The following is a 26,727-nucleotide window of genomic DNA, read 5'->3' as shown; positions in this document are numbered from 1 at the left end:
GCTATGCCAAGGGTGTGGCCAGCACCCCTGAGACAGAGCAGGCCTGGGCCGTCTGACCCTCGATGGCGGGACTGGGCACTGGGGTATTTACGGGCTGGGGGACGGCACATGTGCAGCGCCTAGGGCCATGCCAGGAAGCTGGGACTCCCAGCCTGTGAGATCGCCTTGGCTGACACTGCTCTAATGTCTGTCATCAACAGGCATCCTCCTCGGAAAGGGTGCCATGCAGTGAGACCGGACACTCAGACTCGCCGACCCACTGAAGTGCGTCCTGTTCTCCAGCTCCGGGCGGGCGGGCGAGGACAGCCACGTCTCTGTCCCAGCTGCAGGTGGGGAGCAGCTTCCAGTGGTGAGAGGAGCGTTCAACCTGCCTGTTCTCTGAAAAGCCCCCGGCACCCGTTTCTTTCCTTGCACCAGCCTTGCTTTCCTCTGGGGCTGCTCTCCATGCCGGGAATCGAGCGAATTGTGCTGAGCACCGGGCTTTCCAGCTGGGGGGGAAGTGCAGCCAGAGCAGAACACAGTGGGTGGCAGCCCCGAAGCCTGAGGGACAAAGGGCAGGGCCAAGCTAGGGCTGTTTTGGCCAGAGGCTTGAGGTTCTGGGACTTCCTGGTCCCCAGTTCCCCAGAATCGGCTCTGCAGTGTGGGAAGCGCTGTGTGCCCTGCTCAGAAGCCACGGTGAGGGCCAGTGACAGAGCGCAGAGCACAGTGCACACACACACACACACACACACACCCATACACACCCATGCACACCCACCATGAATACACATACCCCATACAAATATTCATACCACACACAACGCAGGTGCACACACACCCCGTATACACACAGACATACCCTGTGTTCGCATACGTGATGGTTTAGCTGGAGGGTGTCCCCCAAAGGCTGCAGGTACTCACGGGCAGGCTTGCAGGTGACTGATCAGGGGCTGTGGTCACTGACTTGCTGCCAGGAGGCGGGACTGGTTGGAGTGGTCACTGGGGGCGTGGCCCAAAGGGTTCCTCTCCCTGCCTGGCTCTGCACTTCCTCTCCACTTCCTGCCTCCCAAAAGGTGAGCAGCTGTCCTCTGTCCCGCCCTTCCACTCTTGCTTCACTGTGTTTAAGCCAGCGGACCTTGGACCGGAGCCAAAATAAACTCCCTCCTTTACAGTTGTTCATGTCAGGGATGATAGCTCAGCAACGGGATGCCACACGGAAATGCCCCATCACATGCACACCCACCCACATGCACACACATATGCACACACCACACATACCCACACCACACGTATGGGAGCCATGAGGAACAATGCGGCTGCTCCCTGTCACTTGGTCAAGACAACCTGGGGTTCTAGGTGCTAGAGCAGGAACTACTTCCTAAAACACAGGTGTGCACAGGGGCAACCTGCAATCCTAGCACTCCAGGCAGTGGGGCAGGAGGACTGAGGTTCAAGTCCCAGCTGGAGGGAATGAGCCTCTGTGTCAAAATAAAAAATAAAAAGGGGAGGGGATGGAGTTCAGTGGGAGAGTAGCCCTGGGTTTGCTCCGCAAGTACAGCAAAACAAACCACAATGCAAGGTAACAAACACAGGGACCTCCTGCAGCCAGTACCACTCCGCATCTTCCCTCTCTGTTTGTTCCACGCAGATTCTTAGGCCACTCTTGGGCCAACCCTCACTGTGCATCGTCCCACTGAAAAACTTTAGATGCCGCAGTGCTGGGCAGTGCTGGCCCTGGCTCCAGGCCGCATGTCCTTCTTTTCAGACAGGGTGGCAAATCCTCAGCCTCGAATTTTATCCCCTCCATCCCAGGGAGCCTGGGCTCTGCACAGGGCTGAAATCCAGAGACTTGGTCTGCACATGGGGAGGCCAAAGCAAGCTGCTAAGCTTCACTTCTTCATGTGTAAAGGGGGGTTGCATGGCACCAAATGTGGAACATAATGAGTGGCAAGTATATTGCAGGGGTGCCAGGCATGGTGGTGCATGTCTGTAATCCCAGCACGTGGGAGGCTGAAGCAGCAGGATCACTCCAAGTTTGAGGCCAGCCTGGGTTACATAACGAGACTTTGCCTCACAAAACAAAACAAAACAAAAAAACCCAACATATATTATTGGGACTTACAGGGGAAATCACTCCACTTTCCGGGGGTTAAAAGCTAACAGGCTCAAGAGTAATGAAAAATGGTGGGAGAAGGTTGAGGCAACAGTTTTTTCAGAAACCAAGGAAAAGAGCACATAGATTTAGACAAACATGGCCCTGAGAACCTTGTCTAAACCTCAAAATGTATGCAAGATGCAAGAACACTGAAACACTTAAGATTTTCAAATCACACACCAGAGGTCTGACGGTACTGGTGCCAGGCTTAGTACCTAGAAAGGTTATTTTTCTGATTTTTAAACATATTTTAATCCACAGACAAATGACATACTTAACAAACCCAATTTATATGGAAGCCAACTTGCTGAAGTCAGAGGTGGGAGGGAATAAAGAACATCCTGGCCAGGTGGGTGGCACACATCTGTCACGCCGGCGAGGCAGGAGATTAGGGCATGGCCAGCTGGCTGGGCAAGTGGGTGTGAGCTGTCAATCACGGAGCTCCAGGGCACATTCACAGAAAAAGAGTCCCCAACCCCTGAACCCAGGACCAATCAGAAAGTGCTATCTTCAATCCTTCTGGCACAAAATCAAGCAGGGTTGTGACAGGACAGCCTAGCTCTGACAGCAGCCTGAAGAACAAGAGATACAAAAGGCCTCCAACACTAACCCACTGGCTGCTGTGGTCTCTTGAGGGCCCGTTCTCACTCTGCAGAGATTACTTCTTTTCCTGCTGCCTCAGTTACCTTTTCTGGTTGCTGAGACAAAGTACCCAACACCCAAAGTTAAAGGAGAAAAGGTTTATTTAGCTCACAGTCTGTAGAGGTTTCAGTACATAATCAGCTTGCTCCAAGGCAGGGTGGTGTGGCAGAGGGGCATCACAGAGGAGAAACCATTCATGGTGGGCACAAGGTAGCAAAACAAGCGAAAATATTAGCAGCTTCTTTCCGCCCCTTTTATACTCTCTCTAGGCTACAGGGATTAGGGTGGTGCCAAACCAATCAGTGGGCTGATTTAGTAATCACACACCCTCAACCCCAGCATCACAGACTCTAGATTCAGCCACCTCTGGAAAAGTCCCACCTGTGACTGGATGAGGCTTTCAGGGGACATCTAGACACAAGACATGATACCTGCCTTTAATAAATGTAAAACTGGGGCTGGGGATTTAGCTCAGTGATTTCGCCGCCTGCTGTGCAGGCCCAAGGACCCGAGTTTGATCCCCGGTACCAATAAATAAATAAATAAATAAATAAATAAATAAATGAATGTAAAACCTGGCTACTTTTTTTTATCTGTCTTGTCCAATTCTTTGCTCAGGACAACAAGAACCTAGAAGGAATCCCTGCAACGAACACAGAGCACCCCAGAATCTTGATAAGACCAATACTCTGAGAGGCTGAGGCAGGAGGACAGCAAGTTTGAACCTGGCTTGGGCAACAAAATGCCTTAGCCAGAAGATCTTGTCTCAAAATAAAAAAATAAAAAGGGCTGGGGATGCAGCACAGTGCAAAGGCCCAGGTTCAACCTCCAGTACCAAGAAAAAAAAGTCCTCGGGGCCAGGGATTTAGCTCACTGGTTTCACCACCTGCTGCGCAAGTGCAAGGATCTGAGTTCGATCCCTGATACCAAAAAAGAAAAAGAAAAAAGAAAAAAAAAAGTCCTTGCAAACCTCATCTCACTGGAAACCCCAAACATGCATCGCATCGGTACTGAAAGTTCTCTCGATAGAACTCAGTGCTCCTCAAACCTCACACCCATCGGAACAGGGCCAGATTGCTGTCCCCGCAGCCACACCTTCCCCAAGCTCTCTGGAGCTGCACGCCTGACCTCAGGGCTGGCCCAGAAGGCTTCAGGACGGCTCTCCCACCAACCTCAGGACTTGGCCCAGAGTGCCCAGCTGGCCACCAGCATGGGATTCTGCGCCTGGAATGCACGGGGGCCACCACTGCGCAGCTCTTGTGGCAAGTGAAGGGCCAGGCATCAGGCACAGGGAAGGTGAGCAGAGTGCCCGGGAGGTGAAGAACAAGGCTCTCCACTGGCACATGGTGTGACCCACCCTCGCCCTGCCCCAGGCTTTCCTCTTGCATCCCTGTCCCCCACCAAACCACCTGTGCAGAAGAGGGAGAGGGTCACAGGACCGGCTCTGGCCATGACAGGAGCTCAAGGCGTGGCAAAGCTGGCTGGGCAGGGGGTGACACCTGTTAATTACAAGATCCTGGACACAAACAAAGGGCTCCCAAGCCCTGTGCATGGAGTTCTCGAGAGAACTCGCAGCTTTTCAATAGGAAGCCTGACCTCAGCCTGAGGAGTGGGAGCCCAGCTCCATCTCAGGACCCGGATGTGGAAGTTCCTGTGGGTTTCCTTGAGATTTGGACGGCATAAAGGACACAGAGGCCAAGATGAGCTCGCTACTGTGACTTTCCTCACGGTAGCTCACCCTGCTTCCTCCAGGGTGTCCTTCTATTGCTTTTTCTCTTTTTACCCGGCCTAAGCTCGCTCTGCAGAGCCAGTTTCTCCCTTACTCTTCTTTACTTTCTCACCTAAACTTGGCCACTGCCTTTCTGCTCGTTTTGTTGACTTCTTTGTTCAAGATGAGAAGAACCTGGAATCTAACTGCAGAGGGAGAGGCAGCAAGCCAGAACCCGTAACGTTTAGTCGGCGAGCCACTTTTAGATGGAGCTACCCATAACATTTTGGCGTAGCCAAGAGATCCAGTAATAGAAGGGCATACCAGGGGTGCAGAAGCCTGGCCTTTCTGTGTAACCCAATCTCGGAGCTGGCTGTCCCTTCCTCCAAGCACCACAACTTTAAAACTGTCGGGGACCCTCAGAACAAACGGGCAGAGCACGTGGCTGCATACAGGAGCCAGAAGGCCACACCCTCCTGAGAGGCAGGGGAATAGAACTGTGACTATTCAGTGAGAGCCTCCACCACAACCAGGAGCCTCTCCATGAAGAGGGCAGGGGCCGGGCTTGGCACATCCCTGAGGACGCACAAGTGTCCTTTATTGTCAACAGACAGACATGTTGGAGTAAGGGCCCAAGTTAGCAGGCTCCAGCTCCCGTGGGGCAGGGTGGTCCAGGGTTCTGGGCTGCGTTAGACACATCTGGAAGTGAGAACAGACCTCCAACTAGGCAAGTTTAAAGGAACACAACAGGCAGGGCAGGGAGTGGTGGTGGATGCTTGTAAGCTTGTAATCCAAGCACTCAGGAGGCAGAGGTAGGAGGATCATTGAGAGTTCAAGACCATCCTGGACTACATAGTGAACTCAAGGCCAACCTGAGCCAGCTCACTACATAGTGAGAAGCTGTCTCAAAAAAAGAAAAAAAGGAAACAGGCAGGTGTGGTGGCACATACCTGTGTTCCCAGCACTGGGGAGGCTGAGGCAGGAGGATCACTGGAAGGTCCAGGCTAGCCTGGGCTACATGGTAAGACCTTGTCTCAAAAAAAACAGTGGAAGGAAGGAAGGGAGGATATTACCCCATAAAACCAATGTCTAGGGCTGTGGTTCTCAACCGGGGACACCTGGCAATGTCTGGAGACATTGCGACAGGGCAGGCTGTAGAGGACAGAGCCCAGGCGGCTCCTGAGCAACCCGCAGTACGCCACACAGCACCCACCCTGCAGCCCAGGCATCCACCAGGCTGAGGTGAGGCCCCCGGTCTACAGGAGCACATTTTTCTGCCTTGGATTTATGCAAGGGCTCCACGACACTCCAAAGGACTCAAAGTTTTGTGCCCCTCTGTTGCCTTCTAACCTGCCTTTTCCTGTCTCGGCCTCAGATGGCAGCTGTAGGTTTAGGAATTAAATTTTTATAGAACTGCATACTACAGCCAAAATCAAAACAAACGTAAGTGTTTGTTCCTTCGTAAGTCTTTGTACTGGAGGAAATCCTTTCCAGAAGCCGGCCACAGCCTTCCGGCCACACCTCTAGGGTGAGAGGGCTCAGGTGCCAGAGTCTAAATTAATCTCTGCCAAGGAAAACAGGATCATCGGGATCAGGTCCTGTGGGGGCTGGGCCGGGCCATCTGCTCCTGGGCCACCTCGGCCTAGAAAACCTCCCCGAGGCACAGCCTGAACTCAGCAGGCACTTAGCAGGCTCCAGATCCAATCCCCAGCACCACAAGACAAAATGAAACAACCCACCATGCATGCCTGTAATCCCAGCACTCAGGAGGCTGAGGCAGGAGGATAGCTGGGAGTTTGAGGCCAGCCTGGGCTACACAGTGAGTGCGAGGACAGCTCAAAAAAACAAACCAACAAAAAACCCAAACAAGCCCATACCTCACTATGTATGCTTTTACATAGCACTGGATCTTGGATTTCTTTGTTATAGCAGCTAACATTACTGTAACTAGTATAGTGATAGTATCGTTTAGTATTTTCAGAAAACACTAGCAAAATACTAGAAATAAAACCCCACATGTTCAGTATTGGTGGGTGGTATGCCTGTGTACCTGAAGAACCAAAAACAATTAGCTGAAAAATTTAGAAATAAATCCACTAAGATAATCAGTTTCCAAATTCCCTTTCTAATTTTTTTTATTTTGAGACAGGGTCTCAGTCACCAAGTTGCCCAGGCTGGGCTTCAACCTGCAACCCTCCTGCCTCAGCAGCCCAGAGGGCTGGGATTCCAGGCATCCGCAACCATGCCAGGCACATAGTGAAGATTCTTAGAGCTGTGTTTGCGCTGTGTGCCTACGGATTAAAATAAACTTGCAGTGTCCATGTGCTGACCTTCTAATCTTGGGAAATGCAGAAGCCACCGTAAGGGGCTCCGCCAAGCCCTGAATGGCTGAAGCAGAGCCGACTGCAGCAGGTGTCTGGAGGGACCGAGGCTCTTGCACATGCAGCGGTGCCCGGATAAGACGATCGATCGGACAGACCACTTTGGCACGTCGTTTGGCAGTTTTTTAAAAAATTAATTACATGCCCACTGGAAGCGATCCAGATGCCCATTACAGGGAAATGGATAAGCAAGTTACATACATCTGTGGATCTGGGGCAGGACGGGGTAAGCAAGGAGAAAGGGGACAGGGGAAACTGCTCTTTGAAAACTGGGCTTCACTTCTGTACATAGGGAGGGGAGGGGGACATGGGATAAGATAAAATTCATTAAAAGCAAAATACTGTGCTGTAAAAAAGCTGCGAGTTCAGGACACAGTGAAAGCTACCCCAGGTTATTCACAGCTATGCTCCGACACTTGTCTGTTCCTGCTCAAACATGTGAAAGATACTGTAAATCCAAAACTTAACCTCTTTGTCTTTGAGACAGGGTCTCCCTATGTCAGCAATGGGGAATTTTTAGAGCTTTTATTGATACAGCCCGCTGCAGCACAGCTGCCATAGGTTCTTCACCCTGAACGATTAGCCCTGGCCAGCCTCAAACTCATGCCGATCCTCAGGCCTGGGCTCCGCCCCTGCGCTGTGGTCACAGGTGTGCACCACCATGCCTTAAAACTTAACCTTCTTGATAAGGAAAAGGGAAGGAACCTGACTAAGAAAAAGAAACAGATTCAAAGAACGCTTACAGGCAGAACATCTTAGATGTCCTTCTTTAAAGGATGTCTCCAAGGCGAGGCATGGTGGTGCATGCTTGTAATCCCCCAAATCACCAAAAATTCCAGGCCAGCCTGAGCTACACAGTGAGTTCAAGGCCAGCCTGCACTGCATAGTGAGATCCTGTCTCAAAAACCTAAAATAAAGGGCACCTCCTCAACACCTGGAGACCACAGTGGCTTCTCTCTAATGACCTCGGCCTATTTTCGACCTCTGCTTCCTACCTCTGCCAAGAAAATCTGTCTGCGTCTCTGACACATCCTGAAATTATTTTTCTGTGACAAGAGTCAAGGATTTACTTAGTGGGCCGAGTTGAGGTTCCACTTCTTCGTGGGGGAAGCCCCTGCACCCTGTCTACTGACAGATCTTATCAGCAAGAATGAAGCATCAATATCCACAGCAGCTTGATGACTCTCAAAGTGGCTTTGGTGAGTGAAAGAAGCCAGACAGAGACAGAGGATTCAGACAACACAAACTAATCTATAGTGACAGTGCCATTAGAGACAGGTAAGTTAGTCAGAAATATTATGGGCAGTCAGACAGGGCCGGGCCCTCAGAGAAGTCTGTGGAGACAACTGAGGCCAAAGCTGCATTCACTGAAGTCCAGGCTTCAAGACAGAGAAGTGACTACACGCACACACACTTCTTCTAGGGATTGACACTCTAAATAGGCATCAATCACCTGGGTTGGAGACCAAGACCTTAACCCCTCTCTTCCAGGAAAGGTCCCTGAAAACCCTTGTTCAGTCCATGTGTGCTTGCTATGTGACTTGCTTCCCATTTGATCCCCCTTTAATCAATATTACCTAAGCGACTATACTTGTAATCCTATTGGTTGACCAGTTTTGTCCCACTTTATGCCCACCTTGTGATTTTCCATTGGATCAATATTACCTAAGCAACTATACCTGTAATCTCACTAGTTGACTAGTTTTGTCTCACCTTATACCCGCCTCACCTTGTGACTTTGCTCTATAAAACTCCCTTGAGAAGCAGGGTCCGGGCCCCCTTCTGTCTCTCTTAGATAAAAGCTATCTTTCTCTCGATATATTCTTCCTACTCTTAACTCCATCATTCCTAGAATTCATTCTTCGATTTTAGAGCCCTCGAACTGAGCGTGTGGGACATCTAGCATGCTGGGAGTTGTAACATTCTCCCTATACTATCTGGAGGTCCACAGATCATACACCCTCTATCGTGTCTGTCTTCACAGAGGCTCACATATGTCAGAACTTATCCAGCTGCACACTTTAAGTATGTGCAGTCTACCACATGTCCCTGCAGCCAAAAAAACGAGGAAAGACCATTTTCAAAACATAAATGGAAATGCCTGTTTGACTGCGGTAACAGCTGGTCTAGTGCCCTCCGGGCTCGCTTCTGGCTGGGTCCTCACACAGCCGGGCAGGGATCAGGACAGGACGGCCCTCTCCCCCTCTCATCAGGCTGCCCTATCAGCTCAGGCAGGACGGCCTCATTTAGGCCGTTACCCAACAGCCCTTCCTTCAGACTGCAGACTAAGGCGTCATACAACTGTGGGGAAGGGGAACTGAATGGGGGATCCCGCACACCAGGCCCGACGTGAACTTTCTAGCCTCCTAACTGTCTCAGCAGAATTTATATGACGTAAAACTAAACAAAAGAATTTATATGATGTAAGCAGAGCACAAGCCCTTTCCTCTATCCATCAACTCACTTCCACTGGATGAGCTTTTATCCTCCGACAATGGAGGGATCATTCATCTTTCCAAACCTGGACTGTTTCCATCCTTCCAGCAGACTGAAAAGAAAGAACTGGAAAAAATACTCTCTTACTCAAACACGAAATAATACTCTAACCCTAGCTACAAATTATTATAAAGTACAGCAGACTCTTCTTGGCAAAGAGAAATGTTCTTTTTGAGACAGGGTCTCACTATGTAGCCCAGGTCGGCATCAAACCACAGTGATCCTCCTGCCTCAGCCTCCTCAGTGCTAGGATCATGGGCTTGCACCACCGCCCTTGGCAAGAAAAGCTCTTTTCAGAAGCACCACCTGTGCCCCTTGGTGCCAGAGTGGCTCACACTAGGGCTGCTGGCCACGCCTGCATCCGAAGTGTCCTTGCAGCCTCAACTCTGGAGATCCCTGGGGCAGGAACAAAGCCACCGTGTCACAGTGCGAGGCCCTGCCACCCACTGGGTCCGGCAGCTGACGCCCTGTGTGCTGGATCTTCTGGATTCTGCACCGAGGACATGGGACACTGCCAGAGATCAACGGATCCTGTGCTGGCCACTCTACTTCCAGATGTGCACTGACGAGAGCCAGGAAAGTCGTCATGCCCGTGTAGCCACGGCTTCCTTCTGGGACCACAAGACTGTGCTGACCCGACCACCCCAAGGTCACAGGCGTCCCAAGGTCACGGCAAATGGCTAAAGTAAAAGCCCCAGTAAGTGCCCCCCTCTGCCTGGCGGAGTTCTACGCTCCAGAAGATGAGGCGAGCCAGGGTCCTGCGGGCTGAAGCAGATCTCACACCACCCCACTCTGGGTCCCAGGGGAGGGTGGGGACTTAACTGTGGCCACGCGGGCTGGCAAGAGTTGCAGAACAGAGGAACCCTGGAAGCACCCTATCTGTCCATCAGCAGATGAGTGGATAAAGAAAGTGTATTTACATACCATGGAGTACTACTCTGCCGTGAAAAGGGTCACTTGAGTCATTTGTAAGAAAATGGATGCACCTTGAGACCTTAATATTAAGTGAACTAAATCAACACACCAGCTTAAATATTGCATGGTTTCTCTTATATGAGAAACCCAAAGCATTCATAAAGTAAAGAGAAAAATAAAAGATGTAGGAAACAGGAAGATAGATCTTTTGCAAAAAGAAAGGGGACCAAAACACAGAGGGAGGGGACACAAAAATAATTAAAATCTGTTAAGCCAGGTGTGGTGGCACAGGCCTAGAATCCCAGCACTCAGGAAGCTGAGGCAGGGGGATCGCCACAAGAGTTTGATCCTTACATAGTGAGACTCTGTCTCAAAAACAAAATGAAATGAGAATGATGTGTTATGTGCATGCACCAACCCCCCACGGTGGACGTCATCATCACGTACTGCTTGCATGTGCCAATAAAAGCTAAAGTGAAAGGGATTTCTCTCTCTTCCCTTAAGCTGGTGCACAGCTCTGGGCACAGATGGAGGAGCCCCCTTCTCATTCCTCTGTGAGGTCCTCACACCCAGGACTCAGAATGGGCTGGTGAGAGAGGTGATTAAGCTGGGCGTGTTGACTGACGCTCATCTGGCATCCCAGCACTCAGGAGGCTGAGGCAGGAGGTGGCCAGCATGGGCTACTCAGTCAGTTCAAACCCACTCTAAACAACACAGCGAGACCCCGTCTCAGAAAACCAAAAACCCAGACCAAAACAACAACAAAAACCCACTACAAGGAGGCTTTGCTTCATAAAGGTGTTGCAACTAAACCTTAAACACTTTAAAAGCTGAACAACGGGCTGGGGATTTAGCTCAGTGGTTTTGCCGCCTGCCACAAAAGTGCAAGGACCAGAGTTCAATCCCCGGTACCAAAAAAAAAAAAAAAAAAAAAAAAAAAGCAAAAGCTGAACAAGGAGCACCCAGGGCCCAGGGCCCTCTACTCCTTCTGGTCACTTAACAGGCTGGCATCAAATAAAGGCAGAAAACACAAGTGGCTCATTTATGACTGTTAGGACTCCTCCGCCAACCCTCCCCATCCTGGGGACCCTGCCCAGCGCATGCTAGGCAAGTGCTCTGCCGCTGAGCTGCATCCCAGTTCCCTTTATGGCATTTTTAAGAAAGGAAGCTGCTGCTGGCACAGTGGCATGTGTCTGTAATCCCAGAACTTGGGAGGCTGAGGCAGGAAGGTCTCAAGTTTGAAACCTACCTGGCAGCCTGGACTATGCAGTGAGACCTTGTCTCCTCCCCTGCTCCCTCAGAGGAAAACAAGAAAAGAAAAAAAGAAGCTTTCAGTAGTAAGATTTTAAAATTACTCATCACAACTACCCTCCATTTTCAAAATCAGAGTAAACCATGCCTGTTATAGTATCTAGGTTCATAAGAGTTCAAAAAAGCACTTCCTGATTTAAAAAAAGTTTGACCAATAGAAAGTATGCATTTTTTGTGTTTATGTTGTTTTGAAATGCATATACACTACAAAATGGCTACATCAAGCTAATGAACACACATTAGATCAAGACACTTGTTATGGCTTGTGTCTAGATGTTCCCCAATCCAGACACAGGTGGTCACAGGAGGGCTTCTCAGAGGTGGCTGGATCTAGGATGTGTGATTACTAAGTCCACTGATTGGCCTGGCATAGTTCTGGGCCTGGATAATGGGAAGGCCCACCTGGGTGTGAGTGCTACCCACCCTAAGGGCGTCTAGCCTGGAAAGAATGCAAGGGACAGAAAGAGGGCTGCTGTGGTTGGCTGCTGCTGCTTGCTGCCTAGATGTCTCCTGCCTGCCCTGCCATGGACTGTTTCTCCTCTGCTGTGCGCCCCTGCCTTGGAGCCAGCCAACTATGGACTGAAACCTCTGCAAACTGTGAGCTAAATAAGTCTTTCCTCCTTTAAGTTTGAGTGTTGGGTATTTTGTCTCAGCAACGAGAAAAGTAACTAAGATGGGCCAGGGATTTAGCTTAGTGGTTCTGTCGCCTGCCTGGCAAGCACAAAGCCCCGTTTGATCCTTGGTACCAAAAAAAAAAAAAAAAAGTAACTAAGGGCCGGAGATTTAGCTCAGTGGTTTTGTCGCCTATTGTGCAAGCGCAAGGGCCCCAGTTTGATCCCTGGTACCACAAACAAACAAACCAAAAACAAGTAACTAAGACAATGCTTATTATTTTTGTGATGGGAACACAAAACGCACTCTCTTAGCAACTGTCAAGACCACAACACATTGTGACTAAGGATAATCACCAGGTTGTGCCACAGCTCTCCTGAGCTGACCCTTATCTTACTGGAATCTTGGATCCATTGGACATCTTCTCCCTGTCACCCCTCCACCAGCTCTGGTAAACATCATTCTCCCCTGTAACTTCTGGGACTTCAATTTTTTTTTTCTTTTTTTTGAGACAGGGCCTCACTATGTAGCCCAGGCTGGCCTCAAACTTGTGGTGATCCTCCTGCCTCAGCCTCTTGAATGCTGGGATTAGAGGTGTGTGCCCCCACATCTGCTTATGCATTCCACACACAAGTGAGATCACAGTTATTTGTTTGCCTGTGCCTAGCTTATTTAATGTTCTGCAGGTTCATTCATCTGACAGGAACTCCAAATGACACGAGTGCCTTCCTTTTGAAGCCGGAATAGTATTCCATTGTGTATATTTTACTGATTAAATGTACCTAAAAAATCATGGAAAAGGGCCAGGGATCTAGCTCAGTGGTTCCAGCGCTTGACTCACAAGCGCAAGGTCCTGAGTTCGATCCCTGGTACCAAAAAAAAAAAAAAATCATGGAAAGATGGTAGCTTGAAGTCTCAGAGAAACAACTAATTACTCTAATCATGCTGGCATACCTAAAAAACGTAAAAGATAGAAATTATTTCCTAATTTTAAGAAAAATTCTAGAAAATTGTACGGAGAGTTCAGCAAGTTTGCAAAATGTCATCATTAGAATCTTTCTGCAGCTGGACAAACCAAGACCATTCAGGGCCTGCTTTCCTATTTGTGAAACAGGTTGAGCCGGTCTGAATGCATGCATGGTTTATGGGTTTCATCCAGTCGTCTATCCAGAGAGAAAAGCACCTTGACCTAACCTTGGAACCCTACTGCACTGTTTATATCTGCATTATAAAAGCTTTTAAGTCAGGCATGGTGGTGTGCACCTGTAATCCCAGCACTTGGGAGGCTGAGGCAGGAGGATTGCCATGAATTTGAGGTCAGTCTGGGCTACCTAGTGAGTTCAAGGCTAGAGTGAACTTCACAGTGAGACCCTGTCTCAAAACAAAAACAAGCAACAAACAGAACTCCCCCCCGTGAGGAGGGATGTGGGAGGAAAGCACTGAGCTAAATCCCCAGCCCCACCATTTCTTTTTCTTTTGTCTTTCTTTGCCATGCTGTGGATTGAACCAGGGGCTCATGCATGCTAGGCAAGTGCTCTATCACCTGAGCTACATCACTGGCTCTTTCCCCTTTTATTTTGAGACAAGTTCCCATTAAGTTGCTAAAGCTAGCCTCAAATTTTAGATCATCCTGCCTCAGCATCCTGAATGGATTATACCTATGCCATCACCAGTGGCCCTTGGCAGCCATTTTTTCCAGTACTGAGGACTGAACTCAGGGCCTTCACATTGAGCTACATTCCCAGTCACTTATTATTTATTTATTTAAGTAATTTTGAGCCAGGATCTCACTAAATTGCTAAACTGCAGGGCTTGGTGGTGCACGCCTATAATCTCAGCACTTGGATGGCTGAGGCAGGAGGATCACCATGAGTTTGAGGCCAGCCTGGGCTACACAGTGAGTTCAAGACCAGCCTGGACTACACAGGGAGACCCTGTCTCAAGAAACAAACAGGCCGGGGATTTAGCTCAGTGGTTTCGCTGCCTGCTGTGCAAGTGCAAGGACCTGAGTTCTATCCCCGGTACCCCCCCAAAAAGAAACAAACAAACAAAGAAAAATAAATTGCTAAACTGTCCAGAATAGGCTCAAACTTACAACCCTCCTGTCTCTGTCTCCCAAGTACTTGTAGCTGACATTACAAACATGTTCTATCACACGTTTTATACAGAAACCAACAGTTCAAACTAAAAATAGGTAAGCTGGACAACACAATAAAAATCTTTGTGCAGCAAAGGACACTATGAAAAGAGTGAAACGTCAACCCACAGACAGGGAATGAATATTTGTAAATCACAGCCCCAAAGAGTCATGTATTCAGAATATGTACAGAGCACTTACAAGTCAACCACAAAAAGATAAACACCTCAGGGTTTTTTCTGGTTTTCATTTGTGTATTTTGTTTTTTTGAGACAGGGTCTCATTATATAGTTCATGCTAGCTTTGAACTCATGGTGATCATCCTGCCTCAGCCTCCTGAGTGCTGGAATGACAGGCATGCTCCATCAGGCCCGGTGACATCTCAGTTTTAAAATGGGCCAAGCCAATAAATAAATGAAAAAATGCTCAATATCTATAGGCATTAGAGGAATGCAAATGAAAACAACACTGAGCTTCCATCTTACCCCAGAAAGAATAGCTACCGTCAAGAAATCAGATAATAACAAACGCTGGTGAGGCTACAGGGAGAAGGAGCCCTTTCACACTGTTGGTGGGAGCATAAAGTAGTGGAGTCAGTGTGGGGATTCCTCAGGCAACTAAAACTAGAAATTCCATTCAGCCACGCTATTCCTTTTCTAGCTCAGTATCTTCTCCAAAAGAAAGAAAAGACAGGGCTGGGGATTTAGCTCAGTGGTTCAGGCGCCTGCCTCGAAAGCACAAGGTCCTGAGTTTGATCCCTGGCACCAAAAAAAAAGAGGACTCAAAAGAAAAGACAAAATATTACAGTGATCCATGCATACTTATGTTTATAGCAGCACAACTCTTGGAAGTGGCCTATATGTCCATCAACAGAGGAATGGATAAAGAAAATGTGGCATTTATACACAGGGGAGCACTACTCTGTCATAAAGAAGGATAAACTTGAGTCATGTGTAGGGAAATGGATGCACCTTGAGGCCAGAACCTTAAGTGAAGTAAATCAGACACGTAAGCTTAACCATTGCATGGCTTCTCTTATATGAGAAACTAAAAGCAAAGTAAAAGATAGAAAAAGGGAACAGGAAGATGGATCTTTTGCAAATGGGAAGAGGACCAAGAGATAGAGGGAGGGGAGAGAGGAGAAGAAGGGATGAGGAAAGAACGACGCTGTGTTGCGTGCACGCACCAAACCTACCCGAGGACTGTGATCAGCACGTACTGCAACATGGGCTAATAGAAAACAGAAACTGAAGGAAAGAAAATATAATAAAATGAGCCAAACTCGAATAAAAATTTCTCTAAGAAAAATATATAAATGGCCAATAAGCATAAGATATTCAGAACAACCAGACGTTAGGAAAATGTGACTCGCAATCACAGTGCCGTTTCATCGCACTCACATTAGGTGGCTTCTATGTTTCTTTTCTTTTGGTACCAGGGATTGAACTGGGGTCCTTGCACTTGTGCAGCAGGCAGCAAAACCACTGCGCTAAATCCCTGGCCCAGTGGGTGCTATTTTTTAAGCCCTAGAAGTGCATGCTGGCCACAAAGTGGAGCAGGCGGTGCCCTCACACATTGCTGGCAGCCATGAAAAAAGGTGCAACTGCCAGAAAAACCAGTGTGGTATTTTCTCAAAAGTTAAACATAGAGTTTCCATATGAACCAGCAATTCCGCTTTTTTTTTTTTTGGTACCCGGGATCGAACTCAGGACCCTGAGCCTGCAAGGCAGGCGGCATAACCACTGAGCCAAACCTCCGGTCCTGTTCCACTTTTAAGTACATGCACAAAAGAACTCAAGGCTGCCATGCAGGTTCACATTACTCACAGCAGCCAAAGGGCAGAAAACTAAATGTCCACCAACACAAATGGATAATGAAAACAAGGAATATTATTCAGCCTTTAAGACAAAATGGAAGCCAAAGCCATGCATGGAGGCACATGCCTGCTGTCTTACTTTTCTTGTTAGTGAGACAAAATACCCAACACCAGAGTTAAAGGAGGAGAGGTTTATTTGGTTCAGTCCATGGTGGGCAGGGTGGTGTGGCAGAGGGGCGTCGCAGAGGAGAAACCGCGTTCATGGCACAGCAGGGCAGGGAGAAGGTAGCCAGCAGTGAAGTAGCAACCAGCAAGCGACAAGACTAGCTCCTTTCTTCCCCTTTTCTATTCCACCAAGGCTACTGGGTTTAGGGTGGGCACCAAAGCAATCAGTGGATTGATTTAGTAATCACACACCCTTAATCCTAGCATTGGACCATGCATCAATCCCAGCATCACACACTAGATTCAGCCACCCCTGAAAAGCCCCACCTATGATGCCACGAGGCTTTGGGGGGACATCTAGACACAGCCATAACTTAACCTGTAATCCCAGCATTCTGGGAGGCTAAGGCAAGAGGATTCCAAGATCAAGGCCTGTCTGGCAACTTAGCAAGATCCTGTCTCACAATAAAAAATAAAAAAGAGCTGGCGTGTAGCTCAGTGCAAAGACCCTGGGTTCAATTCCCAGAACCACCACCAAAAACAAGGAAATTCTGCCTCATGCTACAACCCGCATGAGCCATAAGAACATTATGCTTAACCAAAATAAGTCAAACACACGAGGATAACAAATGTCCACAGGGACAGAAAGTGTCCACAGGGCAGTTAGGGGCTGCCAGTGGCTGGGAGAGGGAAGGCTGGGGAGGGACTGTCTGTTGGGCACGTGGGCTGCGTCTGGGGTAGGAAAATGCTCCAGAGCTAGACATGGAGATTACCGCACAGCACCACCAAGTGCGCCAAACGCCACCCGCTGTACACTTGAAAGTGGAGAAACAGCAGCCTTCATGTTAAACGAATTTGATCTCAACTAAAAGAAAAAAATGGAGTTGAGCATGGTGGCACACACTCGCAATCCCAGCACTCAGGAGGCTGAGGCAGAAGGAGCAACATGAGTTTGAGGCCAGCCTGGGCTACATAGTGAGTTCAAGGCCAGCCTCACTACAGAGCAAGAACCTGTCTCAAAAAAGAAAGATGCAGGGCCGGGGATTTAGCTCAGTGGTTTCGCCGCTTGCCTCACAAGCGCAAGGACTTGAGTTCGATCCCCAGTACCAAAAAAAAAGAAAGATGGAGATGTGCTATGTACGCCCTATGGCCCAGTTCCTCCAGATGAACGTAACTGTTGCGAATCATAAATATGTGCTGCCCATGGCAGAAAAAGAAAAGACAAAAAATGAACACTGTCCCCTCTCCCACAAAAGTGTGCCGCTTTTAGGCTCCAAATCCTAACCTGAGGAAACAGGGGACCTGACCTGCCCCACCCGCACCCTCGGCAAGTCAGAGAAGGCCACCTCAGCCTGGCAATTCCTTGGCCGGTGCTGTAAAGCACAGCATGCTCGGGCTCCTAAGTTCACTATGCAGCCCAGCTGGCCTCGAACTCACCAAGAGCCTCCTGCCTCAGCCTCCTGAGTGCTGAGATTCAGGCGTGTCCCAACACATCTGGCCTGTATTTTCCTTTTTTTTGAAGCAAAACATTTATTGGTACATTTTAGATGTACATATTGGTAACAGTCATCGTAGGGAATTTGTACTTGTACATGATAGTTCTTGCTTCTTTTTTTCCATCCAATCCCCTTTGGGCTCTCTTCCCTTACTTATACGCAAAAAACTTTGTTTCCATTTTTTCCTTCTATTTTCACTTTTTTCTTGTCTCTTCCTTCCCCCTCCCCTCTCCCTTATTCCCCTTCCCATCTGAACATTTTCTTCCTATTTCCCAGTATGTATTATTCATTTCAGTCCTTATTTCCACTTTCAGTTTCTCACACCACAGAAACAATGCAATGTTTAAAGATGTGTGTTCAATTTATTTCACTTAACAGTATGGTCTCAAGGTCCATCCATTTAGCTAAAAATGTGTCAAGCTTATCCTTTTTATGGCACAGTAGTACTCCATTGTATAAGAAAACATCTTTATCCATTCACCAGTTGATGGGCATTTGGGCTCTTTCCAAGATTTAGCTATTACAGACTTTACAGCCTATACTTTGTATTTGTTAAAATCATCACAAATTCCTTGCGATAGTAAGAAAACTGTCCCCAGCTCCAGAGAGTTTACACCCCACATACCTTGTTGAGCTTGCCTAGTGAAGATATGAGATCTGCCCATTCGCTAGAGGACTCAAAATTTCTTAAAGCCTTTTCAATCCCTGAGGAGTAACTTTTGTATCTGTAGTCATTCAGCAGCTCCTGCTCTTCCGGGTCCATCTTACATTACAGACTCTGAAAGGGAAGCAAACAATAAGCAAATGAGGGACACAAATCCCCCCAGCCCAGAGCGACAGGGAACATGCACCAGCCCCACCATGCACAGCCTCACCTGGCGTGTGGCTTGCACCTGGGCCAGGCACATGGTACACATGGGCTAAACAGTCCTGGCCCTCTAGAGAAAAATGCACAGACAGAGAGGCAAGAAAGCCAGCTTCCGCCAAAGGCACAGAATTAACTGAGGCAGGGAGGTGCAATGCTGCTAAACTACACATCGCCAGCTGAACTACACAGCATGCCCTGCTGCCTGGTGCTAATGGATTGCAAATAGCAGGTTCCACCTGGCACAGGGCATTTAGAAAACCCAAGGACCACTTCTTGGCTTGAATGGTCTACTCAGCAAGTCAGTACTCTTCACCTAGCCTAGGAAATTGTAAATATTCTATCAGAAGATCAGGTGGGGGGGCTGGAAGCATTAAAGAAAACAAAGAGATGGGTGTGGTGGTACACAACTGTGCTGCCAGCACTTTAGGAGGCTGAGGCAAGAGGATCCCAAATTCAAGCCCAACTTGGGCAATTTAGTGAGATCCTGTTGCAAAAATATAAATAAATGATGGGGGAGGGTAGGATTTACTTCAGTGGTTCCGGCACCTGCCTTGCAAGCGCACGGTCCTAAGTTCAATCCCTCAGTACCAAAAAATAAAAAAAATAATGGGGGGGAAGGTGTGGCTGAGCGTGAAGGCCCTTGGTTCAACTCTCAGTACCACAAAAATGAAACGAAACAAAACATCCCTAGGAAGAAGCTGGTATATCCAAGTAGTCCATAGCTCGTCCACGTCCCCTTCACCCCAAATGTCCAGGCCGGGAATCCAGCATGACAACCTCAGCACCCCAGTGCCCATGCAGTCTGTTTACTCTCCTGAGTGTCTAAGCAATGGAGAAAGAGACTTGGTCCCACAGCCTACCAAAGAGGAAAAGATCTGAGCGCATACTCTCGACTTACTGTGGCACACGGGGACAGGGTGGAAGCCACAGTCTAACTCGGCCAAGGACAGAAAGGGAAAGCCACCCCCCCCACCCCGACTCCTCAGTGTCCCCAGGTGTGGGCGGCTGGCGCTACCAGGAAGAGCCGCACAGAGATAAAGTGTGTGTTTAGGAGGTGGGGCAGCGGATATGTCCAGCTGGCAAGGCCAGCGTCAGCCAGGGAAGAGCAGGGAGCTACATAGTATCTCACTATGTATCCTGTGTCAAACAACAACAACAACCACAACCCAAAAAACAGCATAGGTGAGAATTTGGAAACAGTCATTCAGGCAAGTTGTTTTATTTAAGGCAAGTTGTTTTATTTCAAAATACAAGGCATTTGGTATCACCAGGCTCTGCCAGCCTTCTGCGAGGCTTGCTACAAGGATCCTTTATGCACACATTTACCTCCAGCAACAATTAGGGGTACCATTCAGAAAACTGCCTGGGTCCCTCCACCAGCATCTAGTAGAATTGGGATTCCAGTTCAGTTCAGTGAAAAGCTACACTATGTTAGTGGAAAAAAGAGCTCAGCCCTTTGGTAGCTCTTTCCCCAGTGCTCTTGCCTCTATCCGGGACACCTCCTGAGGGTTCACCCACCAGGAAACTGAGTGGTTCGGCCTACAGACAATTCCACACAAGGGAACAGTCATATAACCAGGGTATCCGACCAGTTATGTTCACCTGAAAACCAGAAATGTCAATAGGAAATCCCTCACCTTAGCCATTCTTAATTTTCTAGAAAAAGCATCTGCCAGATCCCAAAGGAGCTCACTGAAAATATGCTTCCACGAAGGAACGAGTCAGGTGAAAACGAAGGCAGAGTGCAAACCAAAAAGCGCCACCCTCCCAGGGCAAGAACGTCTATCTACTCACAGGTAACGACCCCGTGGCCACAGCACGCAAGCGCTCACCACCAGCGCCCTGATCCAAACTGCAGTACACAATATTTTGAATGTGGTTTTCCAGAGTGGCTAATAAATTACACTGGAAAAAAAAATTAAGACTTCCACTTAAGAGCAGGCTTTGAGGGTGGGGATATCCCCAACACCTTACCAAAAAGAAAAAAAGAACCTGCAAAGGTGTACCTGGGTAGAAGTGGCTGTCCTCGAGGGAGGGCGGCCCTCGCTTGCGGGTGACCAGAGGGACCCCGCAGGAGAGGACAGGGCAGGGCAGGACGCGGGGCCAGGCCAGCAGAGCGCGCGCACTGCGGCTCGGAGCCCTCCCCGGGGGCGGTCGGGGGCGCGGGTCCTCCTCCCCGGAAATCCCTGGGCTCCGAAGGTCGCGTCCCAGCCGCCTCCCGGTGAGGACCGCAGGCGGACAAAGGCTGAGCCTCCCCGCCCGACCGCAGAGGGATGGCCGGTGACCCGCGCACCTGCACCTGCCGGTCCGACGCCGCGCGTCCTCCACCCGGCCGCGGGGAGCGGGAGGCGGGCCCCACGCCCACGCACGTCCTCGGTGGGGCTGTCGAGGGCCGCAGCCACGCGCCCCGGGGGCTGACGCCGCTCGCGGGTCGGGGAAGGGGACGCCCGGCTCGGGCCGCCCGAGGCTTGAGCGCCAGGGCGCGGGCCCGACTTACCGCGGCGGCGGCGCGGCGGGCGGCAGGCGCGCGCACGCGGAGCCTGTGGACTGCGGGGAACGCGTGGGAGGGGCTGCGGCGCGGAGGGACCAGCGACCACGGAGGGAGCGCCGCGCGCGTGCGGCCGCGGCTTCGGGGGCGGGGCCTCGGGGAGGGGAGGGGCCTCGGGGAGGGCGGGATTACGGCCGGTGGGCGGGTGCAGGGCGTGGCCTCGGTGCGCGGCTGGGGCGGGGCCTCAAGGCTCCTGTCTTCTCCAGCGCCAGCCCCCTAGTCCGGCAAGTGGGCGTCGCCCGGCGACTGAGCTACTCAGAGTGGACCTTTCAGGCTCGGGGCGCAGGAAGCTGGGGACCCTCGTTAAGGTGCCCATGCTCCCGCAGGTCTCAGCTTTCCCTAGAGGGCAGGTGATGTCATTCCTTCCCGGAAAGAGCTCCTTATGCAGGTGTGGAGTCGGGACTAAGGACTTCATGTCAACTCCGGGAACATTAATGTTTCCAGGCCAGTCCTTTGCCTTTCTTTACCAGCCGAGCCCTGCCTGCTAGCTGCAGGCCGGGCAAGAAGCCCCCGGGCATTGGCCCTATCCTGGCTGCCCCAACGGCGCTCCCAGCCAACCCAGACAGCGCCACCTGTGGGTTAAGGTCGGAACTTCCGCTGTTGCCTCTCGCAGGCACTGAGTCTCCCTGGGGAATTTTGAGACCTAATCTGGCGTCACTAAGGTTGGGCCATCCATGAATGTGCATGGCGGGGGGGGGGGGGGGGGGGGGGAGAACGTTTGGAAATGGTATAGTACACCGTGTGTGTGTGTGTGTGTGTGTGCGCGCGCGCCTGGGAAAAGGTGTAGCGTGTGTATCAGGTTCCAGTGTGGGCTGACCTGCCCAGACACCATGAATCATGTCATAGTTGGCAATGCGGGACCCCCATCCTGGTCAGGCTGCTGACTTGGATTCTGTTTCCATCTGGCATATACCGAGTGCCCCAGATGTAAATCTTCTGAAGATCAGGCCAGGGAACGTCTTAAAATAGAATCAGAGGAAAACGAAAGTATTGTGCCACATGTAGTAGGGAGAAACAGTTCATTTCATGAAAACTGATTTTCTAATAAAGAGATGATAAACTTTTTACGTAACTGGCAGAAAAAAATAGCAAAAATTTGGCAAACAAGTGACTGTTGAAGTTCTCAAGTCTCAACCACTCCTGCTGCCCTGAACTAACAGATAGAACTGCTTAGCATTTGGCATGTTGATGTGTATTTATAATCCCAGCATTCGGGGAGGCTGAAGCAGGAGGATCACAAGTTTGAATCTGGCATGGATAACTTAGCAAGACCATGTCTCAAAATAAAAAGATCTGGGAGTGGAGCTCAGTGGTAGTTAAATCTCCAGCACCAAGAAAAATAAAGTCTACTTAGCTATCTGTGCTCATCTATTAAAGACCTGTAAGGGGAACAGGTTCCTTACACAATAATATTCTAACTAGGGCATTTCAAATTTAATGCAAATCCCAATTTTAATCCTTTCTCCTCCTGACAATAAAGGAGTCATTATATACTCAAGCCCACTATATTTACCATGCAAGCATCAACCCAGAAAAACATATCACAGAAAAGCTGATATAGAAAGGACTGCTGGTGCCATCTGACACCTAAAATATATATATATATATGTATATATATAAAATAGGCAATGGTCCTTTAAAATATGTTGCATTTAAACCATACTTGAAGCCAGGCATGGTGGAACACATCTGTAATCCCAGCTCCTTGGGCGGCTGAGGCAGAATCGCATGTTTGAGGCCAGCCTGGGCAATTTAGCAAATTAGTGAGAGCCTGTCTCAAAATAAGAAAGGGCTGAGATGTAGTTCAGCCCCTGAAGCCAGTCACCAGCAAGAAAAACAAAATAAAACAAAACAAAATCAGACTGTGTTTCTCTGTGGGCTAACTTGGGGATCTAATGAGCAGATAGCTTGCAAATCACTTAGGTTAAATGTATCCTCTCTCTTAAATTTTACACAAAGAGTTACCCGTGGTCTTCAGAATCAGAACAGAAGCTAGATGTACCCAGCACCAGGCACCAAGGATCTCTGCAGACAGTTCTGGATGTGGTCCCAAGGCTCAACTCTTAGCTATGTGATCCTGAACAAGTCAATTAAACTCTCTGAGGCTTTATTTCTTCATTTGAAAAATGATAGTGGTACCGATCTTAAAGGACTATTGTGAGAATTAGGTAAAATCATGTCGGGAAAGAACAAGTATGACCTGTAGCCCAGGATGCTATTGGTTCTCAAGTCATGATTTTGTTTTTCTAAGCATTATTATTATTATTATTATTATTTTATTATTATTTTATTATTTTCTCTGCAGCATACTGTGAAGCATTTCAATGAATTCTATTGGTCAGGTTCCTTTTTGCTTAAGCATCAGCCACCCAATTTAACTGTCTTATTTTCCTGTTGCTAGGACAAAATGGCCAACACCCACAACTCTAAGGAGGAGAGGATTATTTTGGCTCACAGTTTTTAAAGGTTCCTGTCCATGGTGAGTTGACTCCAAGGCAGAAAGAGCATGGTGGAAGGGTAGGGGGAGGAGAGCTGCTCACTCCAAGGTGGCCAGCAAGCAGAGAGAGAAGGGAGGTGGCAGGGAGGGAGATACAGTACAGTGCAGTACAGAATATACGTCCAGGCCACGCCCTGGGCTGGCCACGCTGTTGGGATCCCTCCTCCTAACAGCACACTCAGCTACTAATCCGTCAGTTTATTAATCCACAGAGAAGGACGCCACCCCCACGATCCCCTCTCCTTCCCAAAGCCCCGCTCTCCACACATGAGGCCTTGGGGGACATTCTAGATCTACATCTTGACATCAACCTAGTAGGGAAAGGACCATTTGAAGGACACCAGTGTACTTCTGGAGGGATCTGAGGCCCATGGAAAGAATCCACTGCGGGGAGGGGCTTCTCTTTGGTCCGCCTTCTTTTCCAGCTGTGGCCTGGCTCTTTCTGCTCCTTAGGCCACTGTCAGTACTGGCTCTGATCCAGTCCAGCCGGTCCTGCCTTTTTGAGTCTTCTAAATGGGTTACACGCTGACCCAAAAGTGTCAAGGGGCGATTGGCCCGCTAGAGACAGAAGAGGAAGTAGAAATAAAAGTGGTGGGCGGTGACTCCCTGTCTGTCAGACTTCCTGCCTGGGACCTAAGTGAAGCCTGCAGCCCCTTCCAGGCCCTGCTCAGTGGCACCACCAGCAGGACTCGAGATTGGCTGCAAGGGAGACCAGAGTATGACAGTCCAGGAACCTCCTGAAGCCATTAAAATGTCATAGGACACTATTTGAATTTCTAAGTGTGACTTTTTTCCCAACCTGCCCTTCCATTTTTTTTTTTTTTTTTTTTTTGGTATCGGGTATTGGGGATCGAACTTGGGTCCTTGCGCTTGCCCAGCAGGCGACGAAACCACTGAACTAAATCCCCGGCCCTGCCCTTCCATTCTAGTGTGCTCATGCTTAGATTATACATGCTCTAATTTCTTAAAAGTTTTGTTTATTTTTGCCTAGAGGCTGCCAAACTCCAGTCATACAAATGGAACCAGTGACAAATGTGCTAGACTTCTTTTACTGGGATCCACCAGATCGACCTTGCAAACAGCTCATAACTGCTAAACGATACAACAGGATTTCTGTGTTGGATTCTGAGTGCCCTGGACCTTCTCCTTATCCTCTTTGTGGGAGGCTATTACTAGTTCCTCCCGGTGGAGACCCTTGTTGGCTATATTCATAGCAGTCCTGCTGACCTTATAATTTGGCCCATGTATTAACTGTTTCTTTGGCTTTGTCTCCTCCAGACTCAAAGTTATACAGCTACCAAGAAGACAATGCCTGGCACCTATCGAGGGCCTTTAGATAGACTCTGTAGAGTAACTCTGACTGCTGATCACAACTACGACCCTCTTCAGCAGGAAGTAGCCAGAATGGTCTTCGCTCTTTGCCCCTCACAGCAGTTAGGGGTCCTTCTTCAGAGGGGGGAATAATGCAGATAGGTAAGTTAATTAGATATCTTGTAGGCAGTTAGGGCCAGCCCAGGAGCCAACAGCCAACATGGAGGACAGTGAAGACACATTCACTGAAGGCCAGAATTGTAAAAGGAGAGAAGAGACTACACACCCTTGTGCTTCCCCTGCGGATAAATAGCAGTGATTGATATCCTAAATAGGTATCAATCACCTGGATGAGGGGTCAAGGTCTTAACCCAGCCTCTCCAGGAAATATCCCTGACCCACCCTTACTGAAAATCCTGGTATGCTTGCTATGTGACTTGCTCCCCCATCTGACCCCCACTTAATCAATATCAACTAGGTGATTGCACTTGTAATCTCATTGGTTGGTCATGGTTTTGTCCCACCTCATGCCCACCTTGTAAATTTCCATTGGGTCTTAGAGTTTTCTCCCACTTTGTATCCGCCTCACCACATGGCTCTGCTGTATGAAACACCTTTGAAAAGTGGGGTGGGTGGGCCACCCACTTTCTGGTCCCCCTTCTATCTCTCTCAGGCAGAAGCTTTCCTTCTTCCAATAAATTTTTCCTACTCTTAAAAAAAAAAAAGTTATAGGAGCAAGAGTTTGGGTTTAATCAGTGACATAAAAATGGGCTGCAGTTGGGCATGATGGCCACACGCCTGTAATTCCAGTGCTCTGGGGCCATAATGCTAAGTAACATAAATTAGACACACGAGTTTCAACGTCATATGGTTTCTCCCATATGAGAAACCCACAGTATAAATAAATGAAAGAGCAATATCAAAGACAGATCACAGGAAACAGGGAGATGGATCTTCTGCAGGGACCAAGAGGGGCAGGGCGGGAAAGAAAGGGGATGTAGAAAGGATATTAAGCTGTGTTAGCACATGCACCAACTCCTTGTGATGAACATAATCATTTCTTGCTGCAGACATGGACTAATAAAAATGAAAGCTAACAATAAAATGAAAACAATCCTTTTGTCTTGGAGTCCCTTTCTATAGAGTATAACTGGAACTCAAGAGACCTGTTCACAAAAGCAACCCCACTGGAAGGCTGTGGCTGTGGGCTCACACCTTGTCATAGGGACAAAAACGCACTCAGGGGTCAGCGACCTGGTCCAGGAGCAGACATACTCTGGTAGGTGCAAGGCTGCCAAGGCACCAGCAAGATGAAGGGGTGACAGACATCCTGGGCAGAAGCCAAAGCCCAGTACAGAAGAAATCATGTCCCAACAGCAACAACAAAACCATGTCTCCCGAGTTCTCCAAGTTCCACTGCTTAAATAAAATGCACAGCAGGCCATTGGTTTCGGTGGAGCTCCTGCACTGGGACCAATGGGTCAAACCAAAATGGCGTCATTCATGTTAAAGAACCACATTGCCAAAGCAAAGCTACGTTGTCGGACCAATCAGCAATCAGGAGATAATAGCTAAATCCCTAACCGCCCAGAGTTAGACAGCTGTCTACTTTAACCTTTCTGGAAAAACAAGCAATTTGTTTTTTTCTGTTTCTGCTTTCATCAGCCCCTTTCCATCTATAAAACCAACC

The 26,727-nt window shown here is 49.0% G+C and overlaps 1 protein-coding gene and 1 long non-coding RNA gene across 10 annotated transcripts in view; one reads left to right on the top strand and one right to left on the bottom strand.

Annotated features, from left to right (window-relative positions):
* The window catches only part of Dop1b (DOP1 leucine zipper like protein B), a 92,717-nt gene extending 71,392 nt beyond the window's left edge, over window positions 1–21,325 (bottom strand). For 2 of the 9 annotated variants that reach the window (XM_087211930.1, XM_087211945.1), the window contains exons 1-2: window positions 20,975–21,147; window positions 18,439–18,591 (exon numbers count right to left, since the gene is read on the bottom strand). In XM_087211930.1, the coding sequence (XP_087068056.1) occupies window positions 18,439–18,576 (138 nt within the window). In that variant the 5' untranslated portion in view covers window positions 18,577–18,591; window positions 20,975–21,147. Of the gene's footprint in view, window positions 1–18,438; window positions 18,592–20,475; window positions 20,633–20,687; window positions 20,913–20,974; window positions 21,154–21,178 lie in introns of those variants that run through there. The other 7 variants (XR_015451492.1, XM_087211948.1, XM_087211936.1 and 4 more) reach the window with 7 other exon arrangements.
* Window positions 21,326–21,386: 61 nt separating this feature from the next.
* On the top strand, window positions 21,387–26,153 carry LOC110348621 (uncharacterized). The gene is made up of 3 exons (XR_015451533.1): window positions 21,387–21,537; window positions 23,631–23,708; window positions 24,718–26,153. It is a non-coding gene; the product is annotated as an uncharacterized LOC110348621 (long non-coding RNA).
* Window positions 26,154–26,727: the final 574 nt, after the last annotated feature.

This window comes from Heterocephalus glaber, unplaced genomic scaffold (genome assembly GCF_053883595.1).
Source record: "Heterocephalus glaber isolate CG9 unplaced genomic scaffold, H.glaber_assembly_v1.0 deba00000122, whole genome shotgun sequence".
Lineage (NCBI taxonomy): Eukaryota > Metazoa > Chordata > Mammalia > Rodentia > Bathyergidae > Heterocephalus > Heterocephalus glaber.
This window is presented reverse-complemented; position numbering and strand designations above follow the sequence as displayed.